Source organism: Salmo salar, chromosome 21 (genome assembly GCF_965601325.2).
Source record: "Salmo salar chromosome 21, fSalSal1, whole genome shotgun sequence".
In the NCBI taxonomy this organism is placed as follows: Eukaryota; Metazoa; Chordata; class Actinopteri; order Salmoniformes; family Salmonidae; genus Salmo; species Salmo salar.
This window is the reverse complement of record NC_138311.1, coordinates 40,086,586-40,111,445: the sequence shown is the minus strand read 5'-3', so window position 1 is coordinate 40,111,445 and position 24,860 is coordinate 40,086,586. Positions and strand designations below refer to the sequence as shown.

At 42.4% G+C, this 24,860-nt stretch overlaps 1 protein-coding gene across 1 annotated transcript in view; it reads left to right on the top strand.

Annotated features, from left to right (window-relative positions):
- Nucleotides 1–24,860, top strand: part of LOC106582301 (low-density lipoprotein receptor-related protein 1B) — a 272,131-nt gene that overhangs the window by 193,391 nt on the left and 53,880 nt on the right. The window contains exons 41-49 of the mRNA XM_082967167.1: nt 4,549–4,671; nt 9,949–10,130; nt 10,585–10,784; nt 11,079–11,267; nt 11,512–11,660; nt 11,914–12,007; nt 13,872–13,988; nt 14,466–14,585; nt 17,539–17,658. Coding sequence (XP_082823293.1) covers nt 4,549–4,671; nt 9,949–10,130; nt 10,585–10,784; nt 11,079–11,267; nt 11,512–11,660; nt 11,914–12,007; nt 13,872–13,988; nt 14,466–14,585; nt 17,539–17,658 — 1,294 coding nt within the window. The remainder of the gene's footprint in view (nt 1–4,548; nt 4,672–9,948; nt 10,131–10,584; nt 10,785–11,078; nt 11,268–11,511; nt 11,661–11,913; nt 12,008–13,871; nt 13,989–14,465; nt 14,586–17,538; nt 17,659–24,860) is intronic.

Here is a 24,860-nt window from a genome sequence, read left to right as displayed (position 1 = left end):
ACTGAAGAGGTCGGGCTATCCTAGAAATGTAGAGTAATATAATATGTACAATTTAGCAGAAGCAGACGCTTTTATCCAAAACTACTTAGTCATGCATGCATACATTTTTACGTATGGATGGTCCCGGGAATACAACCCACTATCTTGGTGTTGCAATGCTCTACCAAGATGCATGACAAGGTTATAAATTCTTTGTGAAGCCTCAGTTTAATTTGATTTATAAAGCCTTTATTAAGCAGTGCTTATCCCACCCTTAATAAAACACAGATTTATGTCATATTTGACATAGTGGTTATGTCACATTATGTCAGAGTTATGCCACATTTATGACCCCTTTATAGAGCATTACATATGGTTATAGATGATTTGTGACACATTTATGTAGTGTTTATGAAGGCTTTATGAAGCCTTTATAAGCTACTTGCAAGTCACTTAAAGCGGGACCGATATGTCTATCTTTATCTTCACTATTCATTTCCATTTTTTTTGTTTCTTTTCACTTTTGTTTATTGTTTATTTCACTTGCTTTGGCAATGTAAACATATGTTTCTTATGCCAATAAAGCCCCTTTGAAGGAGAGAGAGAGAGAGAGCGAATCATCTCTAATGAGTCACACAGGGTCATGAAATGGAATTGCCAGCACTGTGAAACCTTTAATGGTGCAACACTTAAGATCTGTATAGTGACATGTCTGTAATAACAAGGGGCCCACACTCCCAACCCTTAGAAAACACCCTCATGTAGCCCAAATAACACTCTCTGTCTCCAACATGAGTCATTATGTAAATCAGTTACATTTAGTGTCTTCATTGGACTGAGTACTGACAACTTTTTGAATATCATTGTCTAAGCTAATTGATACATGTACAGTTCTTGTTTGTATTTGTCATTTGCTATCTTTATATATTATTTTGTAAGTGCTCCAGGTTACTTAGATACAGGTATAACTATTTGGAGAGATACTTCACATCAGAAGCATTTTTAGCTATAAGAGGCCTTGGTAGCCTTGCCTGACCTTGTTATGAAGTTGAGATGAGAGTTGGGAAGTTGTCAGAAAAGCCACAGTGGCTTACTGCTTACAGAGAGAGCTCTACATTATACACTGCTCAAAAAAATAAAGGAAACACTTAAACAACACATCCTAGATCTGAATGAAAGAAATAATGTTATTAAATACTTTTTTCTTTACATAGTTGAATGTGCTGACAACAAAATCACACAAAAATAATCAATGGAAATCCAATTTATCAACCCATGGAGGTCTGGATTTGGAGTCACACTCAAAATTAAAGTGGAAAACCACACTACAGGCTGATCCAACTTTGATGTAATGTCCTTAAAACAAGTCAAAATGAGGCTCAGTAGTGTGTGTGGCCTCCACGTGCCTGTATGACCTCCCTACAATGCCTGGGCATGCTCCTGATGAGGTGGCGGATGGTCTCCTGAGGGATCTCCTCCCAGACCTGCACTAAAGCATCCGCCAACTCCTGGACAGTCTGTGGTGCAATGTGGCGTTGCTGGATGGAGCGAGACATGATGTCCCAGATGTGCTCAATTGGATTCAGGTCTGGGGAACGGGCAGGCCAGTCCATAGCATCAATGCCTTCCTCTTGCAGGAACTGCTGACACACTCCAGCCACATGAGGTCTAGCATTGTCTTGCATTAGGAGGAACCCAGGGCCAACCGCACCAGCATATGGTCTCACAAGGGGTCTGAGGATCTCATCTCGGTACCTAATGGCAGTCAGGCTACCTCTGGCGAGCACATGGAGGGCTGTGCGGCCCCCCAAAGAAATGCCACCCCACACCATGACTGACCCACCGCCAAACCGGTCATGCTGGAGGATGTTGCAGGCAGCAGAACGTTCTCCACGGTGTCTCCAGACTCTGTCACGTCTGTCACGTGCTCAGTGTGAACCTGCTTTCATCTGTGAAGAGCACAGGGCGCCAGTGGCGAATTTGCCAATCTTGGTGTTCTCTGGCAAATGCCAAACGTCCTGCACGGTTTTGGGCTGTAAGCACAACCCCCACCTGTGGACGTCGGGCCCTCATACCACCCTCATGGAGTCTGTTTCTGACCGTTTGAGCAGACACATGCACATTTGTGGCCTGCTGGAGGTCATTTTGCAGGGCGCTGGCAGTGCTTCTCCTGCTCCTCCTTGCACAAAGGCGGAGGTAGCGGTCCTGCTGCTGGGTTGTTGCCCTCCTACGGCCTCCTCCACGTCTCCTGATGTACTGGCCTGTCTCCTGGTAGCGCCTCCATGCTCTGGACACTACGCTGACAGACACAGCAAACCTTCTTGCCACAGCTCGCATTGATGTGCCATCCTGGATGAGCTGCACTACCTGAGCCACTTGTGTGGGTTGTAGACTCCGTCTCATGCTACCACTAGAGTGAAAGCACCGCCAGCATTCAAAAGTGACCAAATCATCAGCCAGGAAGCATAGGAACTGAGAAGTCGTCTGTGGTTACCACCTGCAGAACCACTCCTTTATTGGGGGTGTCTTGCTAATTGCCTATAATTTCCACCTTTTATCTATTCCATTTGCACAACAGCATGTGAAATGTATTGTCAATCAGTGTTGCTTCCTAAGTGGACAGTTTGATTTCACAGAAGTGTGATTGACTTAGAGTTACATTGTGTTGTTTAAGTGTTCCCTTTATTTTTTTGAGCAGTATATATCCTGTCTATCCATCTACATTCAGCCAACACATTACATCCCTCTGTCATTCTCCAGCTTGTCAACCTTCCAATTTCAATGTGATTATTCACCCGTCCTCCCTGTGGGGTAGTTGACCTGCCCATGTTGATTGGTAGAGGGAAATAGTCTTACCCAGATGCCTCTGGAGATCCTATTTCAATCACTGTTAGGCCTCATCACTACCGCCATGTTATCACATGTTCATTATGTGAATCACACACTCTGAGAATGGAGTTTAAGCTGGGAGAATTCTATAGGGGCCTATTGAGAACCATCTCCTCCTCTCCTGACTGTTCTGTTGAGTGGCCTGGCTGGCCTCAGCAGCAATCATTCACTTTAATCACCATGCTAGCTTTAATGGTAGCTAAAGTGGGGGATCTGCATAATATATGCATATTACAGCCGTCTCTACTAAGTGGCCCCGCTGCATTGCTGTCTGGCTAACACTCCACTGACCTCGTGTCAATGTAGCACACCATCACATGTTCAATGCAGATCATACCACTAATGATTAATCTAAGATTACCTAATCAGTGTACAATATTAAACTTTTTTATCATATGGAATGTATCTGGCCTTATAATACTACAAATATATTTGAGGCCTACCATCTCCCCCGTTATCATATAGTTAGGCCTACAATAGGCATTATTAGACCTGATGATAGGCCTACATACAATAGGCCTACTTTAGACCTCAGTCTTTTCCCTATTTTGTATTATACCATGTAAACGATTGAGTCTGTCTGTGTGCAGTTCTTCCTGCCAGAGAGCTGCTGGTTGCACTTAAGAGCTGTGCTGCTCTGAGAGAGAAGAAAGAGACCTCTCTGCTCCCACGGAGAGGTCCCTGAGGACTCTTTGGCGCAGGCTGTCTTTGAGGGCGTTGATGATCTGATGAAGATGTCTGATACAGCCTGTCAAGATTCTCTGACACCTTATCCTGGCACCCGCTGTGCAGCCCAGTAGGGGAGGTGCGATTGTTTAGGGAGACATTCCTGTCTGACTGACAGGGGGGTCTTCTTAGCATGGACAGCAAGAGATGTACCTCACTCTTATTTCTTTGATAGCTAAGGCTCCTCTTGGTGGGGCTTCAGTTTTCACTGGGTTTCTGAATATAGCTGGAGGCAGTCACTGCAATTCACGGGGGAAATCATCCAAAATCAATATTGTTACTGCATTTCACAGGTGGACACATTAACTAGGCCTAAGTGTGTTTACAGGTCATTATGTGTGTATTACTTGCATCTGTGAAACACCCAGTTTCAGAGTCTCACTGAAGAATATGCCCTCACTTGTAAATGCTCTCTTACGGCTCTTTACATTACTGAAGCAGTGAATGAAAGGTTACCATGATGTACCAATTAATCACAACATTTATTTAAAAGATCTTCTGCTTTTGAATGTTGCTTATTTTCTAAATTGCACTCAATTGCGATTTGAAAAGTAATTTAACTAGTGAAAGGAGTGTTTCATGTAGTATTTACATTACATTTTAGTCATTTAGCAGACGCTCTTATCCAGAGCTACTTACAGTAGTGAATGCATACATTTCATTTCATACATTTTTTTTCTGTGCTGGCCCCCCGTGGGAATCGAACCCACAACCCTGGCGTTGCAAACACCATGCTCTACCAACTGAGCTACACCATTTACACTGTAGCTTCTCCCTTAATATGCAGGTTTGGGTCATTGGGGCACTCACTATTAATGTCTGACTGATTACTGTTGTTTGTTTGTTGCTGTTTTTCTATGTGGTTTGTGTATGTAATATTTGAACTGCGGTAATATTTTCCTCTTCTAGGACAATAAATATAAACTAATCTAATAATGTCTATCTTATATCCAGGGCCTGAACAACATCATCCATATAGACTTTGACTACAGGAAGGAGTTCATCTACTGGATAGACTCTTCCAGACCCAGTGGACGGAGGATCAACAGAATTAGACTCAATGGGAGTGACCTTAAGGTACTGCTGCTAGAGGGGAGTGATATATATGTAGCATGCACTTAGCATGAAACACTCTTAACAACACAACTGACCGGTGGACTATGTTCGGGAAGAGCAGTAATAAGATTATCATATGAAAGACCAGACCAGAGACCAGGATGTGAAGTTTAAATATAAGTACTAAATGCCTGCTTGTTTATTTTTAGGAAAATAGATTTTAGTTCTCAAAAATAATAAAATATGCAAAAATGTTTCACAGTCTGATTCACACAGTAAACAATGTTAACAAAATAATATTATAGGCCTAGTTAAATTTCAAACCTTGGGTTAATAGTATATGGTTCTACAGTGTTTCAATGTAGTGACCTGTTGCACCCTCTACAACCACTGTGATTATCATTTGACCCTGCTGATCATCTATGAATGTTTGAACATCTTGGAGAACAATCTGGCCTTAATGGCCTGGTACTGTTATAATTGCCACCCGGCAAACCCAGAAGGGGACTGGCCACCCCTAAGAGCCTAGTTCCTCTCTAGGTTTCTTCCTAGGTTCCTGTCTTTCTAGGGACTTTTTCCTAGCCACTATGCTTCTACATCTGCATTGCTTGCTGTTTGGGGTTTTAGGCTGGATTTCTGTATAGCACTTTGTGACATCTGCTGATGTAAAAATGGCTTTATAAATACATTTTATTGATTGAATGATTGAATACCTCAGGTAAAATTGGGTGCACCCTTCTATAGTAATATCAAGTATCACCAGTAAACATCCAGATCAATTCAATATAGAAAACAAAATAACTTTCAAATTCACATTCCCAACAGTCCTACCACACATATGGAGTGATCAGTCCCATCAAACATTGTAGGGCAGTGAGGAAAGTGAACTCAAATGTCCTCTTGAAGAGTTTAGATGTCTTTCTACATGAAATTAGATGTCGCTCTCTTTGGGTAGGCTCACCATCCAATGAATCAACTGCAACGAAAACCTGACCAAGTAAATGTTCCAAAAGCACATTCAACCGCGTCTCAGTACGAGTGTGATGAACTGACCATCGATTATCAGTGTTTCTCTTAATATATTTCAAGATTTGATTAGTTATTTCTAGCTTTTTACGCAGATTTCCGACAATCACGAACAATAGAAAATCTGTCATAAAATGTTGCTTCCTCTACAGGGTTTACTCAAGATTGGAAATGATTGAGCTGTCAATCAAAGGTCGGACCTAAGTGATTTGCGCACTTCTGATTGGTTAGGTAATTTCTTGCATAAATACAAGAATATTTAGCTCATTAGTTGACTTGGGTTACAGATGTCCCTGGATGCTCCTTTGATATGGGGCGGCAGGTAGCCTAGTGGTTAGAGCGTTGGGCCAGTAACCAAAAGGTTGCTAGATCGAATCCCTGAGCTGACAAGGTAAAAAGCTGTCATTTTGCCCCTGAACAAGGCAGTTAACTCACTGTTCCTAGGACGTCATTGTGAATAAGAATTTGTCCTTATCTGACTTGCCAGGTTAAATAATAATAATAATATGCTACCTACAGTACCGTTTAGAGCTTGCTCCCCATGCCCCATTTCCCTCTCACCATCCTCTCCTGCCCTGCTGGCGTCTCTTATGTAGATGAGGATCATACTGAATGAAGTACACACTGCAGTGTGAATTAACTTAGTTGACTCTTCAGCTGTGTGCGAAATGGCACAAAATACCTTATAAAGTGCTCAGGAACCCATTTCCCCAAATAATCTAATGATGAACTTAGCCTTAAGATCATTTTGGTCAACCGGGTCCTGGTCAAAAGTAGTGCACTATAAACAGAATAGGGTGCCATTTTGGATGCATCCTTCAATGGGTATAGAGGTTGAAAATGTAATTGATCCCAATTGATGATTGTTTCCTTTCATCCTTTATAGGCAGGCATCATAATGGACTTGTATCATTTACAGAGGCATTAAACAGTGAGGCAGCGCTGTAATCAATGCCAATTAATGAGACATCGATTAGCTCTCTGGCTGAACGCAACAGGTCTGTATAATCATGGAGGTCCATTCGGTTCATGGGATTGGAGCCCAGAACACACAGACGTCACGGGGTCACCTGCTGGACACCCTGTCGCACCCCATCCCCCCGTCCTCTCATCTCATTAGAATTGTATTTTGAGAGCAGGAGGTTCATTCAGCTAAATTACACCCAGGCTGTGTTTCAAATGGCAACCTATTCCCTATGCAGTGCACAACTTTTGACTAGAGCTCTGACTCGGAACCAGTCACCCACAGTCCCTGTTTGAGCCTCCACCACACTCTTAGAAAATGTTATTTTCTAACACATCATACATATAGTTAGGGATGACATATGTTGTGTTACTTTTAACAGTCACAGTGTTGTTGTTTTATTACACATTGTGTTGTATTCCACTTAAATCCACTTTAAAAATTATGTAAATGACTGGGGAAGACATTTAGAAAAAAAGTTGCCATTTAAAAAATGTATTTATCGCTCCATATACAAAATCTTACATGAAACAAATTCTGTACATGCAAAATTTTCATCTTTAAATATTTCTAACATGTTAGTGCCTGGTAGACACACAGTCCAGGGAAACCTACTAAGACCATTGTGTACCTGAGATACAGGAGGACAGACTATTGTTGGATATGGTAGCTATTTATTCCTTGTTAGAAACTTAAATATCCAGATCTGGTTTACCATAGACAGATGAGGTTTAACATATACAGTTAAACTGATACAGAACTTCCACTCACGGGTAGTTAAAAATAACAAACTAAGACACACCTCCAATATACTTTCCCAGTGTGCCTTGCCTTTTTGAGTGAATTGTAGAGTTACCACCCATGACTGTAGAGTATTTGTTGGTGACAGAGACATGCTTGTTGAATTTGTTTATTTTCAGTCATGTAGCTATCACCAAGTGAGTTCCTATGCAAATGCTATCATTACAATGACTCTTTATGACAATACATTACAGACAGGCCTTTTTTCTTAGGACTAGTTTAGCCTTACACAGTGGTCTGAAACTCATGGTTTACAGGCCACATCAGGCCTGCTAGTAAGGTTGCAAAATTCCAGTAACTTAACAAAAATTCCCTAAAATCCTGGTTGAAGGACTCCAGATTTCCTGCTTATTCCCACCTGTTCCCAGGAAGTTCCCAACTGGGATATTTGTAAAGCTACCAGAGTTTTGCAAGCCTACCTGTGAGTCACATTATGCTGGTTTGCAAAGTGAAGTGTAATTCCTATTGGAATCCAGCCAGTGCTAGGATCTCTAAAAGTTTGAATTTTTATTCAGCCGCAACCTGCATTCAGAATGACTGCCAGAGTTAGGTAAATTGTGACGAGACTACCTAAGCCCCATTTAAACTGGAACAACCATTTCACTAACGTCTGCTAAATGCAAAAACACAGATGTTAAAAACATTTTTTTTTAAATCAACCTGCAGTAGTGCATGCTGGGAAATATGATAGTGACGTGCATGGTTTTGCCTAACTAGCCTAACTTCTTAAAATTTGTCATGGCTAAAATGTTGCTGTGTTCGCGCTGCATTAGCATCAAATGGTCACCTCATTCGGATAAAGAGTAAATTGACCTTGTTTTGTATACCTGCTGCTGGCTGGCTGAGGCTCACTCCAAGCTGTCAGTTGTCACTTTTCAGAGAGTAAGGGCCAGTGTGTTGACTTCGGATCTGCAATGCAATTGGTCAATAATCTAACACAGCTTTCAACACATTCATTTCAGGAATTGACAAAAAATGTGTTGAGAATTGTACACGAATGTGTTAAAAAGAGTGCACACTGCCAGCAGCACCCTGCCACGGCTCAGCCACGGCTCAGCCACAGCTAAAGGATTTGAGATAGATCTGTCGTTTTAGCATGGAGGTTAATTATGAGAACAGTGAATAAAGCAGACCATAGTTTAAGCCCAAGAATATGACTTATTTAAAGCATAAGACATGGAATGGGCAAAGCTAGGGGATTTGTGCTTATTTACTTCAGGGTAGAGGCAAGTTAATCCCAGTGAAATGAACTGCATATGTTTCTTCTCTTTTGCGGCGAGGGAAATAATGGTGGATATTTTGCATGTACCATATTTAGACTTCCAGAAATGGATGAGTGTTTTTCTACATACATTACAATGTGTTTTCTATGGCAATGCTTGACAATGTAATTTAGACAATGATGTTATAAGTAGCCCCCTGGGTTATAGGTAATGTTCTAACTAACCCTAAACTACAATAACATTATACTGTTGCGCTGACAGAACATTACAGTGAATAATGAGTACAGTGTTTTTTTGTTAATCATAGTTCTAATCTGCCTCTCCAATAACAGCCCTTAGCAAGCCTCCAGTATGTGCGCCTCTGGGTGTTTACTCTGTGCAAACATAAGGCATGTTAATGATGAAACAGGATGATAAAGCATAATTGAAGTTAATCAGAAGCAGAAGAGGTGATTTCTAGTCTGAGTACAGCTCAGAGACCAGGGGAGCGCCTCCAGTGAGGTCTGTATAAGAAAGTAGCCAGCCCACCTAAATGAAAGACACAGAGCATCATTATGTTGGCTCCGTTGTTTGAAATACTTCACAGCTTTTATTTGGATTGTGATTTATAGTTCTATGCTCATTGTCTATAGTCAGCAGGGTTTGGGAGACCTTACATGTTGACAAGATTCAAATCCACATGAAGAAATATTTCAAATCAATGCAACAAAAAGAGAAGCTAGCAGAAGACCACAGGCTCTACCTAAGGTGTTGTGTATTAACCACTCCCCCCTCTGTCTTTTTACCGCCTCCGGAGCAAGTTTCCTAACGGAAAACACTCCTCAATCTGTGACATTTTGGAGACTGTTTGAAGCTCCAGTTTAGTCTAAAGTACTGCTTAGGTGACAGCCCAGTCGATTTGGCAAGGCTATATATCTCTTGCAAATGAGGATAGAAAAGGCCTCAAAGCGCATGATGTCCCTTAATGGCAGATTGCATGGGTGTTGTTGGGTCTGAAATAGTGTTTCAAGGCATCAGTTTCATGTGCCAGCTGGCACTATTATTGTTTATTCCTAACAACTTGTTTGCTAATTCAAAAGCTGCCTAAACTGAGAGACATTGATTGAAAGTTCCTGTATAATTCCACCATCATTAAGGATAAGGTTTTTCAAAAGACTTTGCAACAATCTTTCATATGTTTTGGACATTAATCATATGATGATCATATGATGATCATGATGTTTTGGTTGTTGTTGTTGTCATTGTCTCTGCTAGTTGTTTATCTCCCTCTCTCTTTCTCACCAGATAGTCCATCGGACTGCGGTCCCCAGTGCACTGGCCCTGGATTGGATAGGGAAAAACCTGTACTGGTGTGACATCAAGAGGAAGAGCCTGGAGGTGTCTAAAGCTAACGGCCTGTACCCCTCTGTCCTGGTCAGCACTGGTATCAGGAACCCTACTGACCTGGCCCTGGATCCACAGTCAGGGTACTGTATCAGACAATTGGGATCTCTAACCCTAACCCCACTGACAACTTAGACAAACACTCAAGCACGACTACACACTAAGCTTTCAGCAGACAGGAGGCTTGTCATTAAGGTCTGTTCATGTTAGGGCTCAATCCAGAAGAAAGGTTATTTACATGTCAAATCAGCAATTGGTGACCCCTCCCTTACGGAATTACTTGGTACATTGTTAAACAAATGTAATATTCAATAATGACTGTAAGTCACTCTGGATAAAAGTGACTGCTAAATTACTAAAATGTAAATGTACAATGTGATGATATACTGAGCAGTCTACTTTTATACCTGAGTGTTTTTATGGCACTGAACACTAATTTTGTTTTTTCATTGTCATTTTCCTAATGTTAACCTAACATTCTAATGATGTTTTGTAAGAGACACCTTGTAAGACCTCTCCACATTCCTCCATGTGTAGGTATGCATTCTGGGTGGACTGCTGTGAATCCCCTCACATCAGTCGTGTGGGTATGGATGGTCGAGGGCATGCTGTTATCATCGACAAAGAGATCTACAGCCCCACTGCCCTCACTATAGATTATACCAACAAGAGGCTGTACTGGGCAGATGACAACCACATTCTGTTCGCCAACATAGACGGCTCACAGAGACACAAAGGTAAGGAAGAATATAATGTTGGACTTTTTCCAATATAAGAATATGTGATTAATCAGGGTTTCTACCCGGGTCTCCTGCTCACCACAAGACAATTTCAGCTGAGCCAAAGCCTAGGCATTAGACTGGGAGCTAACACAAGTCTTGAGGTCTCAGGCTAGGTTACTCATCACACAAGTGTGATTGCTAAGCCACCTCCATTACACGTGTATGGTGTTTTTTTGTGAGACAGATGTGCTTTCACTTTTCTCATCAACTAATGATGGGTCTACTGTTTTGTATTGTGTCTCTCTCCAGTGTCCTATGATCACATCCAGGGGGTGATGGGTCTGACACTGTTTGAGGACTTTGTCTACTGGACAGATGGGAAATCCAAGTCACTCCGACGAGCACATAAAACTACTGGGGCCCAAGGAATTGAGCTGCTCAACTCCTGGCAAGCCATCAAATCTGTCAAGGTTTACCATTCACTACGCCAACCTGAAGGTAGAGTAACCCACCCGGCACAGTAGTCCCCTCACTTACCCACCTGCCAACCCAAAGGCATGGTCATATACTGTATGGTTACATAGGTTATTACTATTATGTAGTTTATGATATTATTATATAGGATGCGATTATATAGGGCATGGTATTAAGAATGTGGCTAATGTTCTATTTAATTATGTTGTACTTTCGGTTTTGTTCTCCCCACCCTCTCTTTGTCTCTCCCCCCTCTTTCTCTTTGCAGTGCCCAAGCACCAGTGTCAGGTGGCCAATGGAGGATGTAGCCACTTGTGTCTCCTTTCTCCTGGCGGGGAACACAAGTGTGCTTGTCCAACTAATTTCTACCTTGCTGCTGACAACAAGACCTGCCTCTCCAACTGCACTGCAAGTCAGGTCAGTGCCTATCCCTTCTTACACTCCTCAGCACTTGTAGATATGGTAACTCTGTTATTCTATTCTGTTTTCCCTCAAGGCAGATCTGTTGTTTCATTCCCTTTCTCCTTGTTTATCACACTGTCTCTTCTCTCCTGCCATGTTTATGCAGCTTAAGTCCCATGAAAATAGTAGTGTTGCTTGTTTTGCTTTGAACAACAGTTTTTTTTGTGATAAGTTGGAATTCTGTCTAGTTAATTTGTGTGTTTTGTAGTTCCGCTGTGGGACCGACGAGTGTATTCCTTTCTGGTGGAAGTGTGACACTGTTGATGACTGTGGCGATGGATCAGATGAGCCTGCTGACTGTCGTGAGTACCATGTTTTCTCATTTCATACCAACTATGCATTACTGGACTTCCTGACTTCCTTGTAGCTCAGTGTTAAATTAAAATATCGCTTCCATCATATTTAAACTGTAAGTCGCTCTGGATAAGAGCGTCTGCTAAATGACTAAAATGTAAATTTAAACTAATGTGACACCAATGTCGATAAAACTTAGCAGACACTCTCCCCGCCTCTTGTCATGAGATGTCCGGCTGTTACTGAGAACCACGTACCGGATTTTTAACAAGGTTGTTAGCATTAGGAAAGAAAGATAATTACTTGCCTCGACCTAGCTCAACATTTAGGCATCGGATAAGAACGAGATTTCAGCGTCCATAAAGTGACCATTAGACTTGCCACCTTTTGGACTGAATAATTTTTGAGGAAATGTATCATTTGTAGTTCTCAGTTGCCCATTTCTGTACATTAAGAACCAACAATGTGCTTTCATTTTGTAGCATTTCTGACAATGCTAACATATTATTTAGCCAAAGCTCAGAGTTTTAAAACCAGGACCAACAACTCTGTTGCTAGCAGCTGAAGCTAGCTAACACCAGTCCGATGAAAGTCGTCTGTGTAAACTAAATCAGAGCACATCCAAAATAAGATAGCAAACGTCCTTGGCCACTATCAAAGCCAGTTAGCTAGCCAACTAGCCAGTAGTTACACGCTAACTAGACTGTTCTATAGCTGTATAGATGGTGCACCAACCACAACTCAATGTTGACAATATATCTTTGTTAGCTAAATTCTTCCATAAAGCAGAGCTAGATAAGTAAAGTTCATAGTCAACACCAAACTTTGCAAACTTATAATTCATGCAATGGCCATTGCTCATCTAGTTTCCAGCATTAAACAGTCAAGCTGGCTAGATTAGCTATGTCATCATTTCATCAATCAAAACCAGCGTCTTACAACACAAACTGTAGCTATACATTTTCTTGCAAAGAAACAGTTAGCTATGTTGAATCTAAACCCGGCCAATGCACATGCAAGTAACGCATCTGCTGTGCAATGCACTGAGTGTACACCGTGGCTAGCTAGTTAGCTAGATCAACACATGAGTCCGACATGTTGCTGTTCGTGCATCCAGTAAATAATGATTGTTTTCAAGTGCAATTTTAGTAACAATGGTTTTGGGAAACAGCTCTGAGATTTAATGATGCACCTACGAAGGATCTAATGATAAACTTAGCCTTAAGATGCTTTTGGGAAACCTGGGTAGGCCTGTCGCGGTAAACGTATGACCACCACACCAGTAGTCGTGAGTCATGACCGCAGTCAAATTCCTTTAGCCTACCAAACTTGCTAACGGAATCCTAAGCAGCCTGCATACACATTGTTTGAAGTACAATAGACCAACATGGCTACTTTAGTACTTCAAAGCTGTGTGCTGGAAAACCTTGGTAGAGTATGGTTGGAGTTGTTGTTGTGATGCTCATGTGAATTTACTTTCTTTTTTGGCTTCAGACCAATGCCTACTTCTCACTTAAAACGTATTTTTAATATCTATAACTCAACCTTTGAAACTATATTTTTTTATTACACTTGACTTACTTTATTGCTGTGAACTTTTACTGTTATCTCTCAAATTAGGATTACAGGATAATTGCTGTATATTTTGAAATGCTCGCTAACATTTGCTACTTAGTTACACAAGTTTTATTTGAGGGATATTTTTAGAAATACAAGAACTGCTGTTTTACATTAAGTCATTAAGTATTTTTTTTTTATTACAAATGTGTATCTTATCACCATACGTGAGCGTACATAATGTTCAGTGTACAAGTACTGTAATTAGCTGGTTTGCTTTCCCTGAGATAACTTTGCTAATACATTTTCATGCAGCTGAATTCAAATGTCAGCCTGGGCGGTTCCAGTGTGGCACTGGCCTCTGTGCTCTTCCTCCCTTTATCTGTGATGGAGAGAACGACTGTGGAGACAACTCAGATGAGGCCAACTGTGGTAAGGAGGAAGACTGGGAATGTTACTATAGAAATTGAATGCCTATGCATTCCCATGCAAGTAGATGGGTGAAGTCAAATTGCTGTGGTCTGAGGAGTCTGTAATCTGATATCTGGCCACAATAGCATATTGATTAAAAAAGAGACTGGTTGTTACTGTCCTTCACATCGAACCTGTTGATGAGAACATAAGACAGTAGCCAGCAGCTTCATACCTTTCTTACTGCTTGAAACCTTTTAATACTTTTTGTTGCAATTTAAGTATTGATTTCTGTCACAATAAAAAGCCCATGTGGGAATGTGCTTTAATTTCAAAGCATTGTAAAACATGTTATTAGCTTGTTTTTGGCTTAGCCAACATTACTTTCAATTTATCTTAAGTTGCCCTTTTGTCATACATATTTTCTTTGATGGATGCTTTTCACCTTAAATGGATGCTCCATCGGTTCTAACTCTTCTCCTCCATTTTGTCTTTCAGAGACGTACATCTGTCTGTCAGGGCAGTTCAAATGCACCCGGAAACAGAAGTGTATCCCTCTAAACCTCCGCTGTAATGGACAGGACGACTGTGGAGACGGAGAGGATGAGACAGAATGTCGTAAGAAGAAGAACCTTCTGTATTAGTACCTGACGGATAGTTTAACTTCTCTAGGGCCAGTGGGACGATTTCGTCTCACCTACGTAACAGCCAGTGAAATCCTGTGGCGCGTTATTGAAATACCTTAGAAATGCTATTACTTCAATTTCTCAAACATATGACTATTTTACACCATTTTAAAGACAAGACTCTCGTTAATCTAACCACACTGTCCAATTTCAAAAAGGCTTTACAACGAAAGCAAAACATTAGATTATGTCAGCAGAGTACCCAGCCAGAAATAATCAGACACCCATTTTTCAAGCTAGCATATAATGTCACATAAACCCAAACCACAGCTAAATGCAGCACTAACCTTTGATGATATTCATCAGATGACAACCCTAGGACATTATGTTATACAATACATGCATGTTTTGTTCAATCAAGTTCATATTTATATAAAAAAAACAGCTTTTTACATTAGCATGTGACGTTCAGAACTAGCATACCCCCCGCAAACTTCCAGTGAATTTACTAAAAATTTACTAAATTACTCACGATAAACGTTCACAAAAAGCATAACAATTATTTTAAGAATTATAGATACAGAACTCCTCTATGCACTCGATATGTCCGATTTTAAAATAGCTTTTCGGTGAAAGCACATTTTGCAATATTCTCAGTAGATAGCCCGGCATCACAGGGCTAGCTATTTAGACACCCAGCAAGTTTAGCACTCACCAAAGTCAGATTTACTATAAGAAAAATGTTATTACCTTTGCTGTTCTTCGTCAGAATGCACTCCCAGGACTTCTACTTCAATAATAAATGTTGGTTTGGTCCCAAATAATCCATTGTTATATCCAAATAGCGGCGTTTTGTTCGTGCGTTCAAGACACTATCCAAAAGGGTAAATAAGGGTGACGAGCATGGCGCATTTCGTGACAAAAAAATTCTAAATATTCCATTACCGTACTTCGAAGCATGTCAACCGCTGTTTAAAATTAATTTTTATGCAATTTTTCTCATAAAAAAGTGATAATATTCCGACCGGGAATCTGCATTTAGGTAAACAGACGAAAGAAAATAAAGCACGGGTCGACTCGTTCACGCGCCTAAGCCCATTGTCCTCTGATCGGCCACTTGCCAAAAGCGATAATGTGTTTCAGCCTGGGGCTGCCTCGATATCATTCAGCTTTTTCCCGGGCTCTGAGAGCCTATGGGAGCCGTAGGAAGTGTCACGTTACAGCAAAGATCCTCAGTCTTCAATAAAAAGAGCCAAGATGAACAACAACTTGTCAGACAGGCCACTTCCTGTTCAGAATCTTCTCAGGTTTTTGCCTGCCATATGAGTTCTGTTATACTCACAGACACCATTCAAACAGTTTTAGAAACTTTAGGGTGTTTTCTATCCAAAGCCAATAATTATATGCATATTCTAGTTACTGGGCAGGAGTAGTAACCAGATTAAATTGGGTATGTTTTTTATCCGGCCGTGTCAATACTGCCCCCTAGCCCTAACAGGTTAAGGAATCTTTAGGATTACTATTTAACTTTGGCTAGACTTTTTCTCTAAGATTATTTTCAGTTTTATAGCTTTTTCCCCAAGGAAGAGTGAGATGGAACTTATTATTTGAAGGTTTAACAGTGGTATCTGACAAGTTGAGACATGGTCCTTACCGGTGAATTTATAGTAAAACCCAGACAGCCTACCCTTAGGTGCAGCCTTAAATAATATTGAGTCAGATAGTGATTAGGTATTCCAAAGGCATGCTTGATTAGCGCTTTCCCTGTGTGAGAGGATTAGCTATCATTGAATTAGAAAGTGAAAGAGAGAACAGAATAGTGAGAGGTATTTCTCTTCTGTTATGGTAACTCTAGCTATCAGCAGTAGCATTATACGTCAGACAATTATCTGTGGGTTGCTACATTTGTTTTGCCTGCCTGTGATTTCAAGATGGAGAGAGTGTCACTATGGAGTGAGAGTCAGTATAAAAGCCTTGATTAAGGAGAGAGGCGTTCTCCCCTTGAATTAGACCGTATATTTAAATGTGTAAATGTAAAAGATATTTTCAGGAGTACTGTGCCAATCAAAAGATAATGGTACAGATGTGGGATCGTAATTTGAGCCAGTTTGCTAGAGAAGGAAAATAATCCTGCACTAACAGGAAATGTGAATTATTATGTGGATTGTAATTGATGGCCATTTATTTAGGGGTTGATACATTTTTCGTATGGGAAATCAAGTCTGAAATGTCAAAGTGGAAATAACAAACTTCAGAAGCCATTTTAAACCTCAAATACACTACAAGTTTTAAATGTCCTGCATTGCAGAAAAGTTATCCTGCAACATGGTCATCAAATTAAGATCCTACATCTGTAGCTGCAACTGTGATAATGGAAGGTAAATAACGGAACAGAAGACAACTGCTGCTGCTTTTGGTATGCAGTAATACTATACCACAGTTGGTATAGTATCTGACTTCGATTGTCTAGCCTGCATATACAGTATATCGGTTTAACTGTTTATTGTGTTACCCTGTTTGCAAATCAGTTATTTCTGAGCCAGAGGCTGATAATAATAATAATAATATAATAATAATAATATAACTATAATTATTATGATTACACCTGTAAAGTATAGTAATACATGTTATTACCGCAGCATGTTTTCTCTTTGTTCCTGCCTCTGTAAGTTATAGGTATTTTACACAGCTGGCCTGTTTATCCATGTGATCAAGGCTGTTCTTCTGTTAACATTCTGTCAATAATAGTGTTGTTTGCTCATCTCTCACTCCTTATGCCACTCGCTCCCTCTCTCTTGGTCTCGCTCTCTCTCTCACTCCCTCCCTCTCCCCTCCATTGATCCCTCCCTCTCTCTTTCTCTCTGTTTCTCTCTCTTTCTCGATCTCTCTCCCTTCCTATCTCCCTCCTTGGCCTGGTGTAAACCTGGACCCACTCCTCTCCACAGCGGAGAGTACATGTTCCCCGGAACAGTTCCAGTGCAAGGCCTCCATGCACTGCATCTCCAAGCTGTGGGTGTGTGATGAGGACCCGGACTGCACAGACGGGTCAGATGAAGCTAATTGTGGTGAGTGGGGAAGCGCTTAAAGCATAATTCAAATAAGTCCTCTAGTTTTATTGAGCCATGGCTGAAATTGTGATTAGGAAATGAATATATTTTACACATGGGCACATTCTCATCTGCTCTGTACTGATTGAGTTGAAGCAGCCATAGAGAAAGCCTACTGGTAGTTTATCACCACAGGATGTCAGACTTGTCAGTAGTGTGTAGTGCACCGAAACACCAAACATCACATTGCGATGTTTGGTGTATGCCCCCCCACCCCCAAAAATGTATTTTCAGGTTAGAATAGTCTTTTCAGGTTATTTTCAGTGGTAGAGAACCTTTCAAACCTCCCACAACTATACTGCCCTACCAAGCAAATAGGCAGTAACTGCTCATAGTGTGGAACTAAGATTTTTTAAATTTGTATTTACCTTGGTTTCACAGTAACTTTAGGCAGTTACTGCTAACATGACCCCCATTTTCTCCAAAACAAAATACAATAGAGGCAGGATACTTGTCCACATGACTAAGCATGTATTTAATGTAGCAAAAATGACATTAACACATTTTCGCCCAAATGAGCAGTTATTGCCTTTTTGCTTGGTAGGGCAATATATCTTCCACTGGATATTACTTTAAACTGTGTAGCCTACTGGAGAGCATCTGCGCTAACTTGAATGCCTTTTGTTCTGAGACACAATACTGCTACGGTGAGGGAAAAAAGTATTTGATCCCCCTGCTGATTTTGTACGTTTGCCCACTGACAAAGAAATTATCAGTCTATAATTTTAATGGTAGGTTTATTTGAACAGTGAGAGTCAGAATAACAACAACAACAAAAAATCCAGAAAAACGCATGTCAAAAATGTTATAAATTGATTTGCATTTTAATGAGGGAAATAAGTATTTGACCCCCTCTCAATCAGAAAGATTTCTGGCTCCCAGGTGTCTTTTTATACAGGTTACGAGCTGAGATTAGGAGCACACTCTTAAAGGGAGTGCTCCTAATCTCAGCTTGTTACCTGTATAAAAGACACCTGTCCACAGAAGCAATCAGTCAATCAGATTCCAAACTCTCCACCATGGTCAAGACCAAAGAGCTCTCCAAGGATGTCAGGGACAAGACTGTAGACATACACAAGTCTGGAATGGGCTACACGACCATCACCAAGCAGCTTGGTGAGAAGGTGAATACAATTGGTGCGATTATTCGCAAATGGAAGAAACACAAAAGAACTGTCCATCTCCCTCGGCCTGCGGCTCAATGCAAGATCTCACCTCGTGGAGTTGCAATGATCATGAGAACGGTGAGGAATCAGCCCAGAACTACACGGGAGGATCTTGTCAATGATCTCAAGGCAGCTGGGACCATAGTCACCAAGAAAACAATTGGTAACACACTACGCCGTGAAGGACTGAAATCCTGCAGCGCCCGCAAGGTTCCCCTGCTCAAGAAAGCACATATACATGCCCGTCTGAAGTTTGCCAATGAACACCTGAATGATTCAGAGGACAACTGGGTGAAACTGTTGTGGTCAGAAGAGACCAAAATGGGGCTCTTTGGCATCAACTCAACTCGCTGTGTTTGGAGGAGGAGGAATGCTGCCTATGACCCCAAGAATCTCATCCCCACGTCAAACAAGGAGGTGGAAACATTATGCTTTGGGGTTGTTTTTCTGTAAAGGGGACAGGACAACTTCACCACATCAAATGGACGATGGACGGGGCCATGTACCGTCAAATCTTGGCTGAGAACCTCCTTCCCACAGCCAGCTCATTGAAAATGGGTCGTGGATGGGTATTCCAGCATGACAATGACCCAAAACACACGGCCAAGGCAACAAAGGAGTGGCTCAAGAAGAGGCACATTAAGGTCCTGGAATGGCCTAGCCAGTCTCCAGACCTTTATCCCATAGAAAATCTGTGGAGGGAGCTAAAGGTTCGAGTTGCCAAACATCAGCCTCGAAACCTTAATGACTTGGAGAAGATCTGCAAAGAGGAGTGGGACAAAATCCCTCCTGAGATGTTTTTATTTATTTTTTATTTCACCTTTATTTAACCAGGTAGGCAAGTTGAGAACAAGTTCTCATTTACAATTGCGACCTGGCGATCTGTGCTAACCTGGTGGCCAACTACAAAAAATGTCTGACCTCTGTGATTGCCAACAAGGGTTTTGCCATCAAGTACTAAGTCATGTTTTGCAGAGGGGTCAAATACTTATTTCCCTCATTAAACTGCAAATCAATTTATAACATTTTTGATATGTGTTTTTCTGGATTTTTTGTTGTTGTTATTCTGTCTCTCACTGTTCAAATAAACCTACCATTAAAATTATAGACTGATCATTTCTTTGTCAGTGGGCAAACGTACAAAATCAGCAGAGGATCAAATACTTTTTTCCCTCACTGTAGGAAGTCCCTCAACTGTGTTGTTATACTTTAAAGCCGTTGTCTTCCACTGGATGAAGCGTTCAATGATTTTTAGCTATGCTCACATCTAAAGAAGGGGGAGAACAAGGTTCAGCATGTAGTCTTCTCCCGCCTTTGCGGAGAGGTAATTATGTTGTTTTCCTCTTCATCTCATCCCAATGGTTATTTGAGTGGATGATAGGTTGCCATTCTTTTTGGTAATATCGAACAGCTCAAGATCAATATTTTCTTCACTCAGTATTGGTTGTTTTGTTAGATAGTAGCTCTTATTAAGTTCAAAACAAGCTGTAAGCTAATAATTGCTGCTAACTAAAGAATTCATTTCTTTTAGAAGTTGTAAAATGTTAATGAACATTTCCTAAATGCTGTTCAGTTTTACTAAAGTTTTAGAGTACATTTGGTACAGTGTTAGGGGGGCGTCTTATACACCAACACAAACGTAATAATAATTGAGTGCAATATAGAGGATAATTAGGATACTGAAATATAAGTATATTCCCAAAAATATACACTACCGGTCTAAAGTTTTTGAACACCTACTCGTTCAAGGGTTTTCCTTTATATTTACTATTTTATACATTGTTGAATAATAGTGAAGACATCAAAACTATGAAATAACCAAAAAAGTGTTAAACAAATAAAAATATATTTTTGATTCTTCAAAGTAGTCTCCCTTTGCCTCAATGACAGCTTTGCACACTCTTGGCATTCTCTCAACCAGCTTTTCCAACAATCTTGAAGCAGTTCCCACATATGCTGAGCACTTGTTGGCTGCTTTTCCTTCACTCTGCGGTCCAACTCATCCCAAACCATCTCAATTGGGTTGAGGTCGGGTGATTGTGGAGGCCAGGTCATCTGATGCAGCATTCCATCACTCTCGATGGTCAAATAGCCTTTACACAGCCTGGAGGTGTGTTTTGGGTCATTGTCCTGTTGAAAAACAGTACAATGCGCAAACCAGATGGGATGGTGTATCGCTGCAGAATGCTGTGGTAGCTACAGTGGGGCAAAAAAGTATTTGATCCCCTGCTGATTTTGTACTTTGCCCACTTAAAGTGGGCAAATTTTAATGGTAGGTTTATATGAACAGTGAGAGACAGAATAACAACAAAAAAATCCAGAAAAACGCATGTCAAAAATGTTATAAAAGGATTTGCATTTTAATGAGGGAAATAAGAATTTGACCCCTCTGCAAAACATGACTTAGTACTTGGTGGCAAAACCCTTGTTGGCAATCACAGAGGTCAAACGTTTCTTGTAGTTGGCCACTAGGTTTGCACACATCTCAGGAGGGATTTTGTCCCACTCCTCTTTGCAGATCTTCTCCAAGTCATTAAGGTTTTGAGGCTGACGTTTGGCAACTCGAACCTTCAGCTCCCTCCACAGATTTTCTATGGGATAAAGGTCTGGAGACTGGCTAGGCCACTCCAGGACCTTAATGTGCCTCTTCTTGAACCACTCCTTTATTGCCTTGGCCGTGTGTTTTGTGGCATTGTCATGCTGGAATACCCATCCACGACCCATTTTCAATGCGCTGGCTGTGGTTCTCATCCAAGATTTGACGGTACATGGCCCCGTCCATCGTCCCTTTGATGCGGTGAAGTTTTCCTGTCCCCTTTACAGAAAAACACCCCCAAAGCATAATGTTTCCACCTCCAAACACGGCGAGTTGAGTTGATGCCAAAGAGCTCCATTTTGGTCTCATCTGACCACAACACTTTCACCAGTTGTCCTCTGAATCATTCAGATGTTAATTGGCAAACTTCAGACGGGCTTGTATATGTGCTTTCTTGAGCAGGGGGACCTTGCGGGCGCTGCAGGATTTCAGTCCTTCACGGCGTAGTGTGCGACCAATTGTTTTCTTGGTGACTATAGTCCCAGCTGCCTTGAGATCATTGACAAGATCCTCCCGTGTAGTAATGGGCTGAATCCTCACCGTTCTCATGATCATTGCAACTCCACGAGGTGAGATCTTGCATGGAGCCCCAGACAGAGGGATATTGACAGTTCTTTTGTGTTTCTTCCATTTGAGAATAATCGCACCAAATGTTGTCACCTTCTCACCAAGCTGCTTGGCGATGGTCTTTTAGCCCATTCCAGCCTTGTGTAGGTCTACCATCTTGTCCCTGACATCCTTGGAGAGCTCTTTGGTCTTGGCCATGGTGGAGAGTTTGGAATCTGATTGATTGATTGCTTCTGTGGACAGGTGTCTTTTATACAGGTAACAAGCTGCGGTTAGGAGCACTCCTGTAACGTTCGGCTGTGGAAGAAGGAGTAGACCAAAGCGCAGCGTGGTACGTGTTCATGATGTTTATTATAACTGAACACTGAAACAAAAAACAAAGAGGAACAAAACGCAACAGCTCTGTCAGGTGAACACACCAAACAGAAAATAACTACCTGTACCAACCCTGTGGGAAAAGGCTACCTAAGTATGGTTCCCAATCAGAGACAACAATAGACAGCTGTCCCTGATTGAGAATCATACCTGGCCAAAACAAAGAAATACCAAAACATAGAAAAAGGAACATAGAATGCCCATCCTAGTCATACCCTGGCCTAACCAAAATGGAGAATAAGAACCTCTCTATGGCCAGGGCTTGACAGACACCCCCCCCCCCCCCCCCCCCAAAGGTGCGGACTCCGGCTGCAAAACCTGAACCGATAGGGTAGGGTCTGGGTGGGCTTTTCTCCGTGGTGGCGCCTCCAGTGAGGGACGCAGACCCCGCTCGAACTCTGGCACGGCCCACTTCGGTGGCGCCTCTGGAGTGGGGACCCTCGCCGCTGACCCCAGACTTGGCACCGACTCTGGCAGCTCCGGACTGGTGGGTGACTCTGGCAGCTCCGGACTGGCGGGCGACTCTGGCAGCTCCGGACTGGCGGGCGACTCTGGCAGCTCCGGACTGGCGGGCGACTCTGGCAGCTCCGGACTGGAGTCAGGCACAGAACTCACCAGGATGGGGAGATTTGCAGGAGGCCTGGCTCTGGGCCTTACAGGCACAGGATTCACCAGGCTGGGGAGACATGCAGGAGGCCTGGCTCTGGGAGCAGGCACAGGACTCACCCGGCTGAGGAGACTTGCAGGTGGCCTGGCTCTGGGCGCAGGCACAGGATTTACCAGGCTGGGGAGACATGCAGGAGGCCTGGCTCTGGGAGCAGGCACAGGACTCACCAGGCTGGGGAGACATGCAGGAGGCCTGGCTCTGGGCGCAGGCACAGGATAGACCAGGCTGTGGGGGAGCACTGGAGATCTGGTGCGTAGGCTTGACACCACTCTTCCAGGCTGAATGCACACTTTCGCCCGGCACGGACGGAGCGCAGGCACAGGACGAACTGAGCCCTCCCAGCGCCCCGGAAACACAGTACGCAGAGCTTGCGCAGGATACCCTGGGCCGAAACGGCGCACTGGAGACCAGACGCGCTGAGCTGGCACAATCCGCCCTGGCTCGATGCCCACTCTCGCATGGCACTTGCGGGGGGCTGGCCTATAGCACACCGGGCTATGAGCGCCTACTGGAGACACCGTGCGCTTCACCACATAACACGGTGCCTGACCAGTACCTCGCTGCTTCCGGTAAGCACGGGGAGTTGGCTCAGGTTTATCGCCTGACTCCGCCCATCTCCCCGTGTGCCCCCCCCCAAAACATTTTTTGGGGCTTCCTTGCCAGTGTTCCCACATAACGTTCGCTCCCCTCTCCTGCTGCCTCCGCTCTCCTGGCTGCCTCCACCTGTTCCCATGGGAGGCGATCCCTTCCAGCCAGGATCTCCTCCCATGTGTAGGATCCCTTGCCGTCCAGGATATCCTCCCATGTCCAGGAGTCCTTCTTACCACGCTGCTTGGTCCGTTGGTGGTGGGTAGTTCTGTAACGTTCGTCTGTGGAAGGAGGAGTAGACCAAAGCGCAGCGTGGTACGTGTTCATGATGTTTATTATAATTGAACACTGAAACAAAAAAACTAAGAGGAACAAAACGCAACAGCTGTCAGGTGAACACACCAAACAGAAAACTACCCATACCAACCCTGTGGGAAAAGGCTACCTAAGTATGGTTCCCAATCAGAGACGATAGACAGCTGTCCCTGATTGAGAACCATACCCGGCCAAAACAAAGAAATACCAAAACATAGAAAAAGGAACATAGAATGCCCACCCTAGTCACACCCTGGCCTAACCAAAATAGAGAATAAAAACCTCTCTATGGCCAGGGCGTGACAACTCCCTTTAAGAGTGTGCTCCTAATCTCAGCTCGTTACCTGTATAAAAGACACCTGGGAGCCAGAAATCTTTCTGATTGAGAGAGGGTCAAATACTTATTTCCCTCATTAAAATGCAAATCAATTTATAACATTTTTGACATGTGTTTTTCTGGATATTTTTGTTATTCTGTCTCTCACTGTTCAAGTAAACCTACCATTAAAATTATAGACTGATCATTTCTTTGTCAGTGGGCTAATATACAAAATCAGCAGGGGATCAAATACTTTTTTCCCCCACTGTATGCTGGTTAAGTGTGCTTTGAATTCTAATTAAATCAGACAGTGTCACCAGCAAAGCACTCCCACACCATCACACGTCCTCCTCCGTGCGTCACGGTGGGTACCAGACATGTGGAGATTATCCGTTCACCTACTCTGTGTCTCACAAAGACACGGCGGTTGGAACCAAAAATCTCACACTTGGACTCATCAGACCAAAGGACAGATTTCCACCAGCCTAATGTCCATTGCTCGTGTTTCTTGGCCCAAGCATGTGTCTTCTTCTTATTGGTGTCCTTTAGTAGTGGTTTCTTTGCAGC